This window comes from Symphalangus syndactylus, chromosome X, assembly GCF_028878055.3.
Source record: "Symphalangus syndactylus isolate Jambi chromosome X, NHGRI_mSymSyn1-v2.1_pri, whole genome shotgun sequence".
NCBI lineage: Eukaryota > Metazoa > Chordata > Mammalia > Primates > Hylobatidae > Symphalangus > Symphalangus syndactylus.
The window spans coordinates 61,763,352-61,781,047 of record NC_072447.2 but is presented as its reverse complement, the minus strand read 5'-3'; the positions used below and the strand labels follow the sequence as shown (position 1 = coordinate 61,781,047).

The 17,696-nt window shown below is 43.9% G+C and overlaps 2 protein-coding genes across 14 annotated transcripts in view; one reads left to right on the top strand and one right to left on the bottom strand.

The window, feature by feature from the left end:
* Positions 1–2,295: 2,295 nt before the first annotated feature.
* On the bottom strand, positions 2,296–4,494 carry LOC129476227 (sperm acrosome-associated protein 5). Its single transcript, XM_055268941.2, has 4 exons — positions 4,081–4,494; positions 3,494–3,652; positions 2,585–2,663; positions 2,296–2,480 (listed from the first exon to the last, which is right to left on the bottom strand). The coding sequence occupies exons 1-4, from the start codon at positions 4,223–4,225 to the stop codon at positions 2,384–2,386; spliced, it is 480 nt and encodes a 159-aa protein (XP_055124916.1). The 5' UTR covers positions 4,226–4,494; the 3' UTR covers positions 2,296–2,383.
* Positions 4,495–6,450: 1,956 nt separating this feature from the next.
* ZNF182 (zinc finger protein 182) overlaps positions 6,451–17,696 on the top strand; it is a 33,617-nt gene continuing 22,371 nt past the window's right edge. For 3 of the 13 annotated variants that reach the window (XM_055267871.2, XM_055267866.2, XM_055267869.2), the window contains exons 1-3: positions 6,451–8,082; positions 8,275–8,469; positions 9,341–9,399. In XM_055267871.2, coding sequence (XP_055123846.1) covers positions 9,385–9,399 — 15 coding nt within the window. In that variant the 5' untranslated portion in view covers positions 6,451–8,082; positions 8,275–8,469; positions 9,341–9,384. Of the gene's footprint in view, positions 8,097–8,120; positions 8,470–9,340; positions 9,400–17,696 lie in introns of those variants that run through there. The other 10 variants (XM_063634428.1, XM_063634425.1, XM_055267872.2 and 7 more) reach the window with 7 other exon arrangements.

The following is a 17,696-nucleotide window of genomic DNA, read 5'->3' as shown; positions in this document are numbered from 1 at the left end:
TTAAACAATCAAATTCACTTATATTTATCGTCACTTTCCCATTCCAATTTCTATTAGAGCAACTTGGGTTTGTTTGTTGTTTTTTTTTCTCAAGCTCAGGGTGTAGGAAAGAAATGTACTTGGAATTTCTTTCTGACTGGTATATAGGCTTGAAAGAAAAGTCAGTCCCACTGGAGACCTGCTTCTGACAAAGCTGTATTCACAGGCTAGAGTGTAGATTATTATTATTCTTTCTAGAAGCCTGGCAAGCTGATGACCAGCTAAAGAGGCACCTTTTGTGGCCTTGAAGATATGAGGGCTGTCAGTTGGAAGCCAAACCTCACCATAAATCTAGATGCAGGTATTAAAAGAAACTCAATTTAATTAATTAAATAAGCATAGTCCTTGGAAATGATATTCAGGAAAAATGTCTCCAGATTTAATACCAAACTCTCATAGAAAAATTAATAAAATCTACTATTATTAAAAATCGCTGTTTTGTCATAATGGAGAATAAGTGCCATACAAGAACAAAAGGGTTTATCAAATTATAGGAAGTTACAGATTTAAAGATAGCCATTAAAAAACAACAATTAAAAATATATTTTAGGCCGGGTGCGGTGGCTCACGCCTGTAATCCCACCACTTTGGGAGACTGAGGCGGGTGGATCACCTGAGGTCAGAAGTTCAAGACCAGTCTGCCCAACATGGTGAAACCCCGTTTTTACTAAAAATACAAAATTACCCAGGCATGGTAGTGGGTGCCTGTAATCCCAGCTACTCGGGAAGCTGAGGCAGGAGAATCGCTTAAACCCAGGAGGCAGAGGTTGCAGTGAGCCACTGCACTTCAGCCTGGGTAACAGAGCGAGACTCCATTTCAAAAAAAAAAGAAAAGAAAAGAAAAAAGAAAGAAAAGAAGGAAAGAAAATAAGAAAAAACAAGAAATCAGTACCCAAAGTGTTGGCACCCTTTATGGACCCACAGGGAGATGTGAGATTTCATTACCTAGGCTGGTTGGGGTGCAAGGCGGGGGAAATCCAGCTGGCATTAAGGAAGGGGGCTCTGGCATTCCTTGGCATGCAGTGGCAGCTAGCTGTTTTCATGATCATCTGTGATTATCTTGGTTGAAGTGAACACTTCAAGGTCTCAGGTGCTTGAGTATCCACCCCAACCAAAGAGTACAAAGAACATGAGGGACTGCTTCCTTATGGGAGTGGCTGCTTCCAAAGGTGCTGGCCATTGCAAAGAATGGCAAAGTGAAATTCCTAAATTCTCTGCTCAAGACACAAAGTGACACTCAGGCACTCTGTAAGAAGAAATTATTACCACGTGTGTCCATTGAATGTTTTGCCTACATTCCCGCTCTGTCATTTTAAACTTCAGACTTTGATCATGAAAGAGGGGCTGGGGGCTGGAAGGATGGTGTTATGTGGGAGGATGTGGGGAAATGTACCTTTAACTCCTAATTCCCACTGATCTTCCTATGTAAGCACAATCCTATTGGATTCATACTCCCCTGAAGAGACTGTATGTGCCTTAAATAAAGACCCTGTAGTGACCTGAACTGAGAGTGATTTTGTGGTTTTTTGTTTGTTTGTTTGTTTTTGAGATGGAGTCTCGCTCTGTTACCCTGGCTGGAGTGCAGTGGCACGATCTTGGCTCACTGCAACCTCCGCCTCCTGGGTTCAAGCAATTCTTCTGCCTCAGCCTCCCGAGTAGCTGGGACTACAGGTGCATGTCACCACAGCCGGCTAAATTTTTTTTTTTGTATTTTTAGTAGAGATGGGGTTTCACCATATTGGCCAGGCTGGTCTCAAACTCCTGACCTCATGATCCACCTGGCTTGGCCTCCTGAAGTGCTGGGATTACAAGCGTGAGCCACTGCACCCCACTGAGAGTGATTCTTTTTAAGGGAAGCCAATTTTCATCTCTCCCATCCCACTCCTCTATCTCCAAACCTATAACTGTCTTATGTACCAAGCACTTTATGTGTTTTACAAATATTAATTCATTTAATCCTCCCAATAACCCCATCAAGTAGTTACTATTATTATCATCCTTATTTAACAGATGAGGAAACTGAGGCACAGAGAATTTAAGTATCTCTTCCAAGGCAACACAGCTAGTCGGTGGTAGAGATGGTTTCTGAACCCAGGAGAACAATATGCTCTTGATTCACAACACTATCCTCCCTTCCTTCCCCACTCTGAGTGATCTGGTATTTCTTAATTAGAGCTTTGAATATATGGAGGAAGTGACAGAATGAGGGTAACTCCAGGCATTGAATAAATGAAGAGAGTCAGACATCAGAGCATCTTTTGCATTGTTTATAGATACCATCCTTTATTAAATGAACAAGAGAAAGAAGTGAAAGGAAGATAAAATCTGTCTCTTCGAATCTGAGTCATGGATGAATTTTTGGATCAATTTTCACGTGCATAGCACACCCCTTGAGCCATTCAGATAAATCATGGCCAGAACAGTGTAGCCTCCAAGAAGTCCTGCAAAATGAAGGAAAGAAGAGAGGATGAAGTGGACAGGTTGATGGGGTGGCAGTGACACTATCCCTGGCTGCCCATGGTCTGGGCCATCCCCATGAACTTACCAGGCAGACAGCCCATTCTGTGAGGACACAATCTGCTTGGCACACATGATGTCATCCAGAATATGGCGATTGAGCAGGTCTGAGGGGGAAGAGAGGGACATGGTGATCCGGTGCATTGGGGATAGGGTAACAGTGAATGGAGGGCCCAAGGGTTTTGGGTTCCTTGGGGCCTGAAGAACCTCAACCACTATGTTGACTGATTCTTGATGACCTTGATTCTCTTGTCAGTTGGTTATGAATTATCTTAATCACCATGTTAGCTGGTTCTGTACAACCTTAACTCATGTTGACTGATCCTGGATGATCTAGATTGTCATGTTGGCTAGTTATGAATAACCCCAACCTCCATACTCTCTGGTCCTGGACAACCTCAACCTCCATTTGGGCTGGCCGCAAATAACCTCAGTCTCCATTTTTTCCTGTCTTGGACAACCTCAACCACCATTTTGGCCCACAATGAACAACTTTAACTGCTATTCTATTTTGTCCTCAACAACATCAGTCTTATCTGGAAAGTTCTGTCATTTCTGCATGGAGGTTATCTGTTTCTGTTTCTAGAACCAGACACTCTGCTTCTTTCCTCGGGGCCTGGGTAACCTCGACCCCAAATCAGGACAGTTTCTATCTCTGTTCCACATGGAGGTAAGCTTCCTGTTTCCTGAGTCTAAGAAAACTGCAGTGTCCATTCTGGGTGAGGATTGGGAGCTCTGAGCTCTTCTGTCCTAAACAACCTCTCAGGATAGTCTGGGTAGGGATACAGGATGGTGTCTCTAATAGCTCAGGCAACTTTTCTCCTTTTCCCATCATTTTTCTCTTGTTGCAGGAGATTATGGCTTAAACAACCTTGCCCTCCATGTATGGGAGAGTAGGGCCCAGCAGGGCTTCAGTGTGTCCCCAGTGCTGACTTACCATGACAATCCATGTGGCAGAGGTTCTTGGTGGGTGTGATGCCATTGTCACACCACCAGGCAGAATTCAGTTGGAAAATGCCATATTCACTGCTGCCATCAGGATTGTGGTCCACGAAGGCGGTGTCAAAGCCACTCTCATAATGAGCCATGCACAGCCCTGGGGCAGGGAGAAGGGAGGCAGGGAGTAGGTATAGAGTCTGGGAATAGGGAAGGATAGGATGGGGGGAGGACAGGGATGGTTGTCATCTTAGTTGTGAGGGTGGTGATCTTGGTTTAGTGGTGGTGATGTTGGTGATTCTGGTGAGACATCAGTGATGGTGGTAGCGATGGTATTCATGATGGTAACAGTGGTGATGATATTGATTGTAGTGATGGTGTTGATGGCAGAGATGGAGGTGATGGTTGTAAAGGCAATAATGGTGGTGGTGTTAGAGTTAGTTAAACTACTCAGCATAGTCAGTCAGGGAGTGACTCAAGGGATCATGCCCAGGCCTGGAGAGGTGATAAAGGACAAGAGGGGGCCTGGGTCTGAATGTGGTGGGTGGCTCAGGGTTTGGATGGGATGTGGGGCAACTGGATTCTCACAGTCTCCAACGCCGTAGCCCTTGTAGCCGTTCAGCCCTGCTCTCTCCAGTCTTGCTGCCAGCTCACAGCGTTCATAGATCTTGGCATCCACAGTGACAACCATCAGCGTGGCCAAGGTCACTACCACAGTGCCCCAGGCCTTCATTATGTCACCTGTAAGCCCTCTCAGGTGACTTGCTCCAGACTCACCCTGTGGTGTTCGGAATTAGGGGCATTCTGGAACTCTGGGCTCTATGAGCAAAGGTCTAAGTGGTAGATTCTGGAACACGCAACACAGAAGCCCCAACACTGTTGCATTGGGGATTAAGTTTCTGACATCTGAATTTTTGAAGGGACACATTCAAACCGTAGCACTCATCGTTGGTACCTTGTTCACCTCTCTGCACTTAAAGTGCTGTTCCATCCTAATTTACTGGAATGTGCCCCACATTTCATATTACAAATGGCATATTACATATACATTCTTATGCTTGACTGCTTTTTCAAATTCATTCTCATTCTGCCTTTTGTTCCTCCATTCACTTACACTGCCTTTTAGCCACTTATATTCACCCATACTGGGCCTCATATTATCGCAGTTCCCCACAGTCTACTTAGCATTACCCAAATTCTTTCATGTCATATTCCTTCTTCACCCCCCTCACTCTCACTCGGACTCATTTCCTATCTTTACCTCTATTTCCCGCCCCTGCATCAAATGACTCTGGCTTACTCGCACGTGGCCCAGCCTTCAGCTTCTTTCATTGACCCGGGGCCTCATTATTTCCCCCATTCACTCCCCTTCTGCCCCTCCTTCACCTCTATTCTCTCAGATGCTGTCCCAGGAACACCCCCATTTCCTGGAGCTCTGTCCCTATTACTCCCAAACACTAGCTGAAGTTACCCACATACACTTAGCCTGTGCTAACTGAGCCAAGATCGCACCACTGCACTCCAGTCACTGTTCTTTCTCAGTTTTCTCTTCATTGTCTCCATTTACTCTTACTCTGCCTCTCACTGCCTCATTCATTTACATCTATTCCCATTGTAACCCCTATCACCCTCTTCTTGCTCATATTCTGCTCCTGATTCATGGCTGCCATTCTGCCTCCCAGTACCCGCATTCTGTCACACTGTGCCTCAAATTCGTTACTTTTGCTCACATCAGGCTCCCCTTGTTTCCTCGCTTTACTCACCTGAGGCCATAAGGCCTTCATCCACTCTCTGCCTCACAATACTCACCTTCACCCATCCTCTGCTCTTCACTTTCATTCCCTCTCACTCTGCCCACCACCACCTCCATTCATGTGCACTCTTGAGCTCATTCACATTTGCTGATTCCCACTGGGATCCCTGTGCACCCACGTTCCTGGGCTACTACCCTGTATTACGTACGCCCATCTAATCCCAGTCATCTCTAGTCATCCTTCTCCCTCATAGCACCCACACTCAAACTCCGCCTGCTTCACATTCTACCATGTATCCATCTCCACTCTTTTATTCTGTCCCTTCCGCATCCCATTCTTCCCTTTCCATCCCACATTACCCCATTCACTCCTGCTGTCTCCCTAAATTCCCCTCTTTTCATTCATCTTGTGCCTCATAAAACCACCATTCATTCACACTCTAATCCTTAGTACTCATATGAACTCCACTCACATTCACCCCCTTCAGTTGCCCCATTCATTGAGTCTGCTCCCACTTTCACCTTTTTTCTGCTGAGATTGTGCCTCATTTCCCATCATTTACTTAATCTCATCATAATCTCAAATTCATTCATAATTGAATGCATGCATAATCATTCCCTCACTTTGGCCCACATCCACTCCACTCTGGTGTTCATTCACCTACATTCCATTGCCCTTTGCCTCTCCTTGCTCTCATTTACTCCCAATTTGCCCTTCAGTCACCATTATTCATGCCCCTCACCCACCAGTCCCGTGTGTCTCCTGTTCGCTGACACTCACATTGGCCAACACAGAAAAGTCTGATGGATTGCTCAGGATTTGATTTGGCTGCACGCACCAACCCCACCACAAACACCAGTGGCTTCAAGAGGAGGGAAGCAGATTCCTCTTTTGGAGGCAGGTAATCCAGGGCTAGTGTGGTGGCTCCAAGGTCACCAGAGACCTGGCTCCTTCTGTGCTGTTGCTGTCAACCTCACCTGCTGCTTCTGGTCCAAAATGACTGCTCACAATTGGCAAGGCTTTTGTGGTCTTGATAAAATGTATCATAAGAGCAATTGTAATGATAACTCGCCAGCCACGTGGGGGCTTCTCTCATTGTCTTTGGGTGGGAATGTCATTATCGTGCAGACTCTGTGGTGGGACCAGCCACCTGTCAGCTTCTCACTCTCCACCTAGCCACCTGCTGCTTAGGTTACTGTATGAGGAGGTCACACCTGTAGGGACTGATGGTAGAGGATACCCAGGACAGAGAGTGGGGGTCCTCGCTCTGCAGCAGCAAAGTTAGCCTCACATAGCTTGTGCATGCACACTGTAGGCCCTCGGATAGTTTCTGAGGGGCTGTACCACTGGCTCCTCTGCCCCTCAACTCCCACCAACCCTAAAGGATTTCCTCCTTTGTGTAGGTGTGCGTGTACAAGGTGGTTGGAGATGACGTTTAGGTGCCAGAAGGGGCAACACTGTGATGGGCCCTAAAGGACCAGCCCTTTCTATTTTCTACCTCCTAATGCATTGAGAGAGTGGATAAATTGTATACCCAGGAGGTGCTGATGTGTCAGGGAGCAACAGATGTGAGTTCCTTTTTTACTTTCTTTGTCTTGTCTACTGGGAAGCTCCATTCCTTTTGTTGTTGTTGTTGTTTGTTTGTTTTTTGTTTTTGAGATGGAGTCTCACTGTGTTGCCCAGGCTGGAGTGCAGTGGTGCGATCTTGGCTCACTGCAACCTCTGCCTCCCGGGTTCAAGCGATTCTCCTGCCTCAGCCTCCAGAGTAGCTGGGATCACAGACATGCTACCAAGCCCGGCTAATTTTTGGTGTTTTTAGTAGAGACGGGGTTTCACCATGTTGGCCAGGCTGGTCTTGAACTCCTGACCTCAGGTGATCCGCCTACCTTGGCCTCCCAAAGTGCTGAGATTACAGGCGCGCGCCACCGCACCCAGCCCAATATATGTGTATTTTTAACGTTACTATATAATGCTAGATTGCTTCAGACTGGTCTTTACAAATCAGATCCTTCTTACGGTTTCCCATATGTCCAGAATGAAATATGAGCTCCCTGGCCAAGGAGGCCCTACAGCACCTGGCCCCAGCCTACACCCCCTACACTCCCAACACACTGACACTGTCTACTCATCCAGAAAAAGCAACCTGTTAGCCACCACTTAATACACCCCTTCACCCCCGGTGTGTGTGTCCCACATTGCCGTTTATTTTTCAGCTTGTTTGTCTGCATACCGACCTATCGTCCTTCAAACGCTACAACGTAAACTCCCAGCCCTGGCCACTGGATGAAGCCAGTGGCTTTTCCCTACCTCCTACTCTTTGTGCACGCAGAACAATTTACCCACGCACCCCGCCTTCCCGTTATTTTACACCTGCAACCCTGTTGCTGCCCTCCAAGTTCAAAGTGCGAAATTGCCGCCTGCTAGAATCTTTTCCTTAGTTGGGCACTTCCCCTCCCCGCCCTGCCGTAAGAAAATTGGTGTTTGAAGTCTTAGGAGTGCCGGCCTCTGCAGAACGAAGTAAACACCCGCTTTACGACGCAGCCCCAGAAGCAAAAAGACACGGTGGGCGCGGCCATCTCGCCTGGAGCAGTGACGTCACCGGCAAGGCTACCTTCCCTCTGCGCCTGCGCTGCGGCCCCATGTTGACTATTGGCGGACGCGGGAGTTGGGGGGGGGGGGGGGTCTCAAAGGCGCCACTGAGCGTGCGCAGAACCGACCGCTGCAGTCCTTTAGGCTGCGGTGCCAAAGAGTCGGTCCCGAAGCGGAAGTGCTTGTTGGGGCCAGGCTTTGTAACGGTCTCCTGAGCAGCGAGCAGAAAATCTGTTATCGAGAGAGAGTGAGGTTGAGGGGGCAAGTGCTAGGGGTCGTGGGCTGAGTGATGGGGAGTTCTGCGGGAGTTGGGGGTTGAGTGATGGGGGACCGAGAGGTCAGTGGACGAGGTTCTAGGGGCTCACTGGTGAACAAAGTTATGGGGGCTAAGCAGGATTAAATGAGGCTTATTAAACTTTGACTTTTACACATTTTCCAGCACAGTGACCTGCCCCTAAGGGTTCATGCGCATCCCTCAGACCCCTCTTTAGACGCGCCCCGCTTCTCCCTCTGCCCTCTCCCCTTGCCCAAGCCCCGAGGTGGGGGCCTGGTGTGAATGCTCCGGCCGAAGTGAACCTGCACCCCCGCACCCGAAGGCCTCTTTCCGGCTCCTGGGCAAGGCGGCCCCGGTGAGGTGAGCTTTTAGAAGGAAGGAGAGGCACCTGCGAGGTCTCACCTGACCCCGGGCCTCGCCCATAGTTGGGGGCCTGGGAGGAGGGGTAGGTGCGGGGTCTGAGGGAGATAGGGGTAAAATGTAATTGGGATAATAGTTTTAGAGTGTAGTTTTTTTTGGCATTTAATAAATAACATTTGAATTATGGATTAATTCAGAAATAGAGGAAAAGAAAATCAAAAGGAACTAATTCTTCCCCCACACATTTAAATGTCCATTTTTAGACATTTTTGGTGTGTATAGGGGTATGCCTTTTAAACATTTAACATATAGCTTTAAAATGGATTCCCGCAGTTTTAAAACCTACTTTTTCATATAAAAGTTTAATTCAGCTTAAGATTTTTTTGTACACCTTTTAAAAACGTTTGGTTGAGATACATATACCACAAAGTGCATAGATACTGTACAGTTCCATATAACGCTTTTAACAGCTTTGTAGCATTTTATCTGTTATATTTTGTTATTATTAATCCATTATGGGTCATAGAGGATCGTTTAAGTTTGGCATTATTAAAGTCAATGCTGAGACGTGGGTACGTACAGAGAAATTATGATACATTATGATAAATTATTTCCTTAAGGAAAATACCTAGAAATACACTTTATGGGCCAGAACACAGTTTAATATACGTGTATATAAAATCTTTTGTGTTCAATGTTCACATGAAGAGTGAATAATACACAGATTGTTAAAATCACACGGTTGCCCAGACTCTTCCAGAGAGCAGTCTGATGGCCAGCTGATGTGAGGGGATTGCTAGGCAGCTAATTCTGGGCACTGAAAGTCTGTTGGGGTCTCCTCATCTGCTGTACTCTTCTCCACTTGTTCCAGCTCAGCCGTCACACGTCTCTGCTTTTTCCCAAGAAGAGCAGGAAATGGCCAAACCCCAGGTAAGTATGTTGTCTGTTTCTTCATTTCTCTATTTTACTGTGGATGTGACGAAATATGTGGAAATCCCTGCCATGAAATAGGAAAGTATTTGTAAATAAGGATTAGGATCAGGCAAAATAAGAGACAACAGATCAAGGCCAAGTTAGAATGTAGAGGTGTGCAGGACTCAGGGTGTAACAGATATTGATGTTGGGCTGTCAGTTTCTCTTTGAGCCTTCTGGTAGCCAAAGGGAAACATAACCAGTACCTTGGCTCACCTTACTCATCAGGAGAGAGCACACAGCCTTCATGGGAAGTCAAGGTTGCCTGGAATTGTGTATAAAGGTATTTCTTTGCTAGGTCTTCATTTGGATAGTGCAGTTGCCCTCAACTACAGCCTGGTGACAAATGCTTTCCTGCAGATATGTGCTACAGCTTTCCTCAATGAGCTGGAGACATCATGTCAAAATGTAACTTGGGAATGAAATCTCTTAGGGAACCTGCTTGTTTTTCCAATGATTTTCCTGAAGCAATTTTCTTAGTTGGACTTTGAATTATCTTTTGTCCAAGAGACAATTTTTTCAGATACCTGCAGCCCACCATATTTTTTCTTTCACTTTAAACATTTTTATTTTTTAAATTAACATACAGTGAAATTGATTTTTGTGTTAGATTGGTATAACTAATCTATAGGATAGATAGTAGTTTCATCACCCCAAAAAAACTCCTTCATGCTACTCTGTTAATAGTCATATCTTCCCCAACCTGTAACCTCAGGCAGCGGCAGGTCTGCTCTGTGTCACTATAGTTTTGTCTTTCCAAGAATGTCATATAAGTGAGGTGTCATGTAACCTTTTCTTTCTGAGATGATTGATTTACATGCAATTGAAAGAATAATACAGAGAAATCCTGTGTACCCTTTTCCTAGGTTCCCCCAATGATAACATCCTGCAAAAACCATAGTACAATATCAAAGTCAGGATGTTGACATTGATATGGTCAAGCCCCATCATCGCAAGGATCCCTCAAATTGTCCCTTATAGCCACAGCCACTGCCCTTCCTCCCCCATACCCATTCCTAAACTCTTGGCAGCTACAAATCTGTTTTCCGTTTTGGGAATTTTGTCATTTCAGGAATGTAATAGAAATGGATCGTATGGTATGTGACCTTTTGGGATTTTTTTGTTTGTTTGTTTCCACTCAGCACAATTCCCTGGAGATTCATCAAAGTTGTGTGTGTCAGTAGTTGTTTCTTTGTTATTGCTGAATAGTAGTCCATGGTATAAATGTACCACAGTGTATTTATCCATTCACCTGTTGAAAGACATTTGGGTTATTTCCAGTTTTTGGCAACTATGAGTAGAGCTACTTTAAACAATCATGCACAGGGTTTTGTGTGAACATAGGTTTTCATTTCTGTGGAGTAAATATTGGATTACTGGGTCATATGGTAAGTGTATGTTTAACTTTTTAGGAATCTGCCAAATTATTTTCTAGAGTAGTTGAACAATTTTTCATTTCTCCCAGCAATGTATGAGTTCCAATTGTTCCATATTTTTGTCAGTACTTGGTATTGTCAGTATTTTTTATGTAGTCATTTATCTCATAATGATTTTAATTTGCATTTCCTTAATGGTTAAAGATGTTAAGCATCTTTATATATGCTTATTTATTTTTTATCTATCCTCTTGATGAATGTCTGTTCAAAAGTTTCTGCCCATTTTTCAATTGGATTTTCTTGCTGTTGAGTTTTAAGAGTTCTTTATATATCCTTTATACAGGTCCTTTGTCAGATACATGGTTTGTAAATGTTTTCTCCAAGTGTGTTGCTTGTCCTTTTCTTCTCATAACGTTGTTTGCAGAGCAAGAATTTTTAATTTGGAAAATTTCCAATTTATGAATCATTTATTTATGGGTAATGCCCTTGGTGTCATGACTAAGAACTTTGCCTAACACTAGGTCATGAAGATTTTCTCCTATTGTATAATTTTATAGTTTTAGATTTTACATTTAGATAGATGATTCCTTTTGCATTAATTTTTTTTTTTTTGAGATGGAGTCTCACTCTGTTGCCCAGGCTAGAGTGCAGTGGCACCATCTTGGCTCACTGCAACCTCCACCTCCTGGGTTCAAGTGATTCTCGTGCCTCAGCCTCCCGAGTAGCTGGGACTACAGGCAAGTGCCACCACACCCGGCTAATTTTTATATTCGTAGTAGAGACAGGGTTTCACCATGTTGGCCAGGCTGGTCTTGAACTCCTGACCTCAGGTGATCCACCCACCTCGGCCTCCCAAAGTGGTGGGATTACAGGCGTGAGCCACTGCGCCCAGCCCTTTTGCATTAATTTTTGTATAAGGTATGAGGATTAGGTCGGGTTTCATCAGTTTGCATATGGATTTCCAATTGTTCTAACCCCAATTGTTGAGAATATTTTTTTTGCTTTATTATTTTATTATTTAATGTTTTAATTTTTTTTGAGATGGAGTCTTGCTGTATCACCCAGGCTGGAGTGCAGTGGTGCGATTTCGGCTCACTGCAACCTCCGGCTCCCAGGTTCAAGCAATTCCCCTGCCTTAGCCTCCTGAGTAGCTGGGACTACAGGCATGTGCCACCACGCCTGGCTAATTTTTGTATTTTTAGTAGAGACGGGGTTTCACCATGTTGGGCAGGCTGGTCTCGAACCGCTGACCTCAGGTGATCTGCCTGCCTCAGCCTCCCAAAGTGCTAGGATTACAGGCGTGAGCCACTATGCCCAGCCTTATTATTTTAAATTGACACATAATAATTATACATATTTATAGGGTATACTGGGATGTTTTGGTAAATGTCTACAATGTGTAATGATCAAATCAAGATAATTAACATATCCATCTCAAACATTTATTTCTTAGTATTGAGAACATTCAAAAATTTCTAGCTATTTGAAAATATACACTAAATTATTGTTAATTATGGTCACCCTACAGTGCTGTAGAATGCTAGAACTTATTCCTCGTATCCAGCTGTACTTCTGTATCTGTTAACCAACCTTTGGCTACCCACTCCCCAACCCTTCCCTGCCTCTAGTAACCACTAGTCTTCTATGAGAACAACTCTACTTGTATGAGAAGAATTTTTTAAGCTTCTGCATATGAGTGAGCACATGCGGTATTTATCTTTCTGTACCTGGCTTATTTTACTTAGGATAATGTCCCCCAGGTTCATCCATTGTTGCAAATGGCAGAATTTCCTTCTTTATTTTATTTTTTTTGAGACGGAGTCTTGCTTTGTCGCCCAGGCTGCTTGGCTCACTGCAACTTCCGCCTCCCAGGTTCAAGTGATTCTACAGGCACCTGCCACCACGCCCGGCTAATTTTTGTATTTTTAGTAGAGACGGGGTTTCACCATGTTGGCCAGACTGGTCTTGAACTCCTGACCTCAGGTGATCTGCCTGCCTTGGCCTCCCTAAGTGCTGGGACTATAGGCGTGAGCCACCGCTCCTGGCCTGAATTTCCTTCCTTTTAAAGGCTGAATGATATTCCATTGTATATATATGCCACATTTTCTTTATCTGTTCATCCACTGATGGAAACTGAGGTTGATTCCATAACTTGACTGTTGCAAATAATGCTGCAATAAACATGGGACTATAGATATCTCCTTGACATACTAATTTCAGATCCTTTGTATGTATACCCAGGAGTGATATTACTGGATCATATGGTGATTCTTTTTTTTTTTTTTTTTTTTGAGACGGAGTCTCGCTCTGTCACTTAGGAGTATAGTGGTGTGATCTCGGCTCACTGCAACCTCTGCCTCTCGGGTTCAAGCAATTCTCCTGCCTCAGCCTCCCAAGTAGTTGGGATTACAGGCGCCCGCCACCACGCCCAGCTAATTTTTTTGTATTTTTAGTAGAGACAGAGCTTTGCCATGTTGGGCAGGCTGGTCCTGAACTCCTGACCTCAGGTGATCCACCCACCTCGGCCTCCCAAAGTGCTGGGATCACAGGCGTGAGCCACCACAGCCGGCCTCCTCTAAGCACATCTTTAGCTGCATCCCATAAATTTTCATATGTTGTATTTTCATTTTTGTTCAGTTTGAAGTATTTTCTAATTTTCTTTGAGACTTCCTCTTTGACCAATATATTATTTAGAAGAATGATGTTTAATTTTCAAGTACCTAGGGATTTTCCTGTTATCTATTACTATAAAAAAATTCATTATGGTCTAAGAACATATTATACTTTGCATGATTTCAGTTCTTTTACACTTGTTAAATTTGGTTTTCTGACTCATGATATGTCCTTTCTTGGTGAATGTTCCATGTGCATTTGAAAAGAATGTATATAAAAAATTAGCCAGGCGTGGTGGCACGTGCCTGTAGTCCCAGCTACTCGGGAGGCTGAGGCAGGAGAATTGCTTGAACACAGGAGGCGGAGGTTGCAGTGAGCCAAGATCGCGCCATTGATTGCACTCTAGCCTGAGTGACAGAGCGAGACTCTGTCTCAAAAAAAAGAGAGAGAGAAAAGAAAAGAATATATATTCTGTTGTTTTATAGTGGAGTGTTTTGTATATCTCAATTGCATACAGTTGGTTGATGGTGTTTAGTTCTATATTCTTGCTGATTTTCTGTCTACTGGTTCTATCAGTTACTGAGAAAAGAGTATTGAGTATACAGTTATTATTGCAGATTTGCCTGTTTCTCCTATCAGTTGTATTAGTTTCCCTTCATATATTTTGAAGCTCTGTTGCTAGATGCATACACTTTTAGGAGTGTTATGTCTTTTTGGTGAATTAATTAATTTTTTTTTGAGATGGAGTCTTGCTCTGTCACCCAGGCTGGAGCGTAGTGCTGCAATCTTGGCTCACGGCAGCCTCCCCCTCCCGGTTTCAAGGGATTCTCCTGCCTCAGCTTCCTAAGTAGCTGGGATTACATATGCCCACCACCATGCCCAGCTAATTTTTGTATTTTAGTAGAGACGGGGTTTTGCCATGTTGGCCAGGCTGGTCTTGAACTCCTGGCCTCAAGTGATCTGCCCACCTCGGCCTCCCAAAGTACTGGGCTTACAAGTGTGAGCCACTGTGCCCGGCCGGTGAATTTTTTTATCCTTATGTCATTCATCATCCTGGATGAGTTTTGGCTCTGAAGTCTACTTTGGCTGTTATTAAATATGGTCACTCCAGTCTTCTTTGGTTGGTATTTCAATGGTTTACTTTTTTCCAATCATACCTGTATTATTATATTTGAAGTATGTTGTGTTTTGTTTGTTTGTTTGTTTGTTTGTTTTTTTAGCAGGATCTCCCTCTCTAACCCAGGCTGGAGTGCAGTGGCATGATCTCGGCTCACTGTAGCCTTGACCTCCCGGGTTTAAGTGATCCTCCTACCTCAACCTCCCAAGTAGCTGGGCCCACAGGCACACACCACCACGACTGGCTAATTTTTTGTAGAGATGGGGTTTTGCCATGTCTCCCAGGCTGGTCTCGAACTCCTGAGCTCAGGTGATTCGCCTACCTCGACCTCCCAAAGTGCTGGGATTACAGGCATCAGCCACCGTGCCTGGCCAGTATATTCTTTTAGACAGCATGTAGCTGGGTATATTAGTCTGCGCGGGCTGCCATAACAAAGTACCACAGATTGGGTGGGTTAAACAACAGAAATTAATTTTCTCACGGTTCCAGAAGCTGGGAAGTCCCAGATTAAGGTACTGACTGATTTGGTTTTAGCCTCGGGCACTCTTTCTGGCTTGCAGATGGCCACCTTGTTGCTGTGTCCTCACAAGACCTTTCCTCTGCTCACACACACAGAGAGCAAGCTCTGATGTCCATTTCTCTTATATGTACGCCAGTTCTGCTGGGTTAGGGCCCCACCCTTATGACCTCATTTAACCTTAATTGCCTTTATAAAGGCCTAGTCTCTAAATAGAGTCACATTGCAGGTTGGGGCTTCAATGTATGAATTTGTGGGGTGGGAGTACAATTCAGTCCATAACAGTTGGGTAATGTTTTTTTAATCCATTTTGAAAACTTCTTCCTTTTAATTGGTACATTCAGTCCATTGACATTTAATGTAATTATTGATACTCTTGGATTTAGGTATTTACCACTTTATTATTTGTTTTCTGGTTTTTCTCCCTTTTTATTCCTCTGTTTCTCATTTTCTGCCTTCTTTTGGGTTATTTGAACATTTTCTTAGATTACATTTTTATTTGTCTATTGTGTTTTTTAACTATATCTATTTACAGTTACATAGTTTTTTTTTGGTGGTTGCCCTGCAAATTACCGTATATATTTAAGTTTACACAACATGCTTAGCATCAATATTTTACCTCTTTAAATGGAGTGTGTGAACCTTACCATCTTATAAGTCCCTTTTCCCTTTCCCCTTTATGTTTTTGTTGTCTTATGTATTAATATTACTTTCACATACATTGAAAATTCTACCAGAAAATGTTATTTCTCTTCCAACTGTCAAATGTATTTTAAAGAACTCAAGGATAATCTATTCTATTTACCTAGATTTTTACCACTTTGATGTTCTTCCTTCATTGTTCACAGTCTTAAGTTTTCTTCTGATATCAATTGCCTGTTATGAAGAACTGCCTTTGGCAGTCGTTTCAGAGCAAGTCTGCTGGCAACATAGTCTTGGTTTTCCTTCCTTGAGAATGTCTTCTTTCACCTTCATTTCTGAAGGAGATTTTTACTGCATATAGATTTTTCAGTGGACTGTTGTTTTCTTTTGGAACTTTCACAATGCTGTTCCACTTCTTCTGCACGCCCTGGTTTCTCATGAGAAATCCACAGTCATTTAAATAGTTGTTCTCCTGTAAATAATATGTTGTTTTTCACTTGTCCTTAGTTTTCAGCAGTTTGGTGACGATGTGTCTGAATGTGGATTTCTTTGGGGTTATCCTGTTTTGGACTTGCTGAGCCTCTTGAACATACAGATTTTTGTCTTTTGCCGAATTTGGGGAAGTGTTCAGGAATTATTTCTTCCAGATATTTTTCTGTACTATCCTCTTTCTCCTCTCCTTCTGGAACTCTGATGGCATGAATTTTGAACCTTTTGGTATTGTCCCACAGGTCCCAGAATCTGTTCATGTTTCTGCAGTGTTTTTTCTATTTTTGGGATTAGGTAATTTTTACTGGTTTACCTTGAAGTTTACTTGCTCTTTTCTCTGATATCTCTGTTGTGTTGGGTCCATCAATTGGGGATTTATTTCAGTTATTATCTTTTTCAGTTTCAAAATTTTCATTTGGTTCTTTTTTTTTTAGTTTTGAGACAGCATCTCGCTATGTTTCCCAGGCTGGAGTACAGTAGTGCGATCTCAGCTCACAGCAACCTCTGCCTCCTGGGTTCAAGCGATTCTTCTGCCTCAGTCTCCCAAGTAGCTGGGACTACAGGCACGTGCCACCACGCCTGGCTAATTTTTGTATTTTTAGTAGAAACGAGGTTTCCCCATATTGGCCAGCCTGGTCTTGAACTCCTGACCTCATGATCCTCCCATCTCAGCCTCCCAAAGTGCTGGGATTGCAGGCGTGAGCCGCCACACCCGGCTGGTTCTTCTTTGTATCTTCTGTTTCTTTGGTGAAACTTTCTATTTTTTTGTTGGTTCCCAGAGTGTTTGCCCTTACTTCTTGGGGTGTTTTTATAATAGCTACTTTAAATACTTTCTCAAATAATTCCAACGTCTGTGTAATCTCAGTGATGGTGTCTGTTGATTGTTTTCTGTCATGTGAGTTGAGATTTGATTGGTTCTTTGTGTACCATGTAATTTTGGATCCTGTCCTGGACATTTTGAAGATGATGTTATAAGTTGGGGTTATGTTTAAATCCTGAGGAGAAAGTTGATGTTTTTGTTTGTGATAGGCAGTCAGCCTGGTTGAGTTCAGCCTGCAAGTTCTCATCAGCCTTCTGTGGTTTGTGGTTTCAATGTCAGTTCAGTTTTCAAACCTATGCAGTGCCATTCAGACCTGTCCTGTCTATGTGCGACCCTGTGGCCATTCTGGGACCTAGGCAGGCAGTGGTTTGTCCCTTAGTTCAGTTCTCAAAGTGTTCACTTTTCTGTTTAGGATTGGATCCATCCATGCACAGCTTGAGGATGAGCCCGGGAGTGGATAAATGATTTTATGGGGTGAGCTCCTCCTCTCCATGATTTCCTGTGTACTTTTTGGTTCTCTGTGGCCCTCCTTGTCCGTCCTCCTGACAGAAAACTGAGACTCCACTTACTGCGCTATGCTGCACACTTCCCCCAACTGTGCCCGGTTCTTTTTACCACTCCAAGCCAGATCCAGAGGGCTGCTTCTTGAGCTCTCCCTCTCTGCGTCTCAGTGCTCTCTTC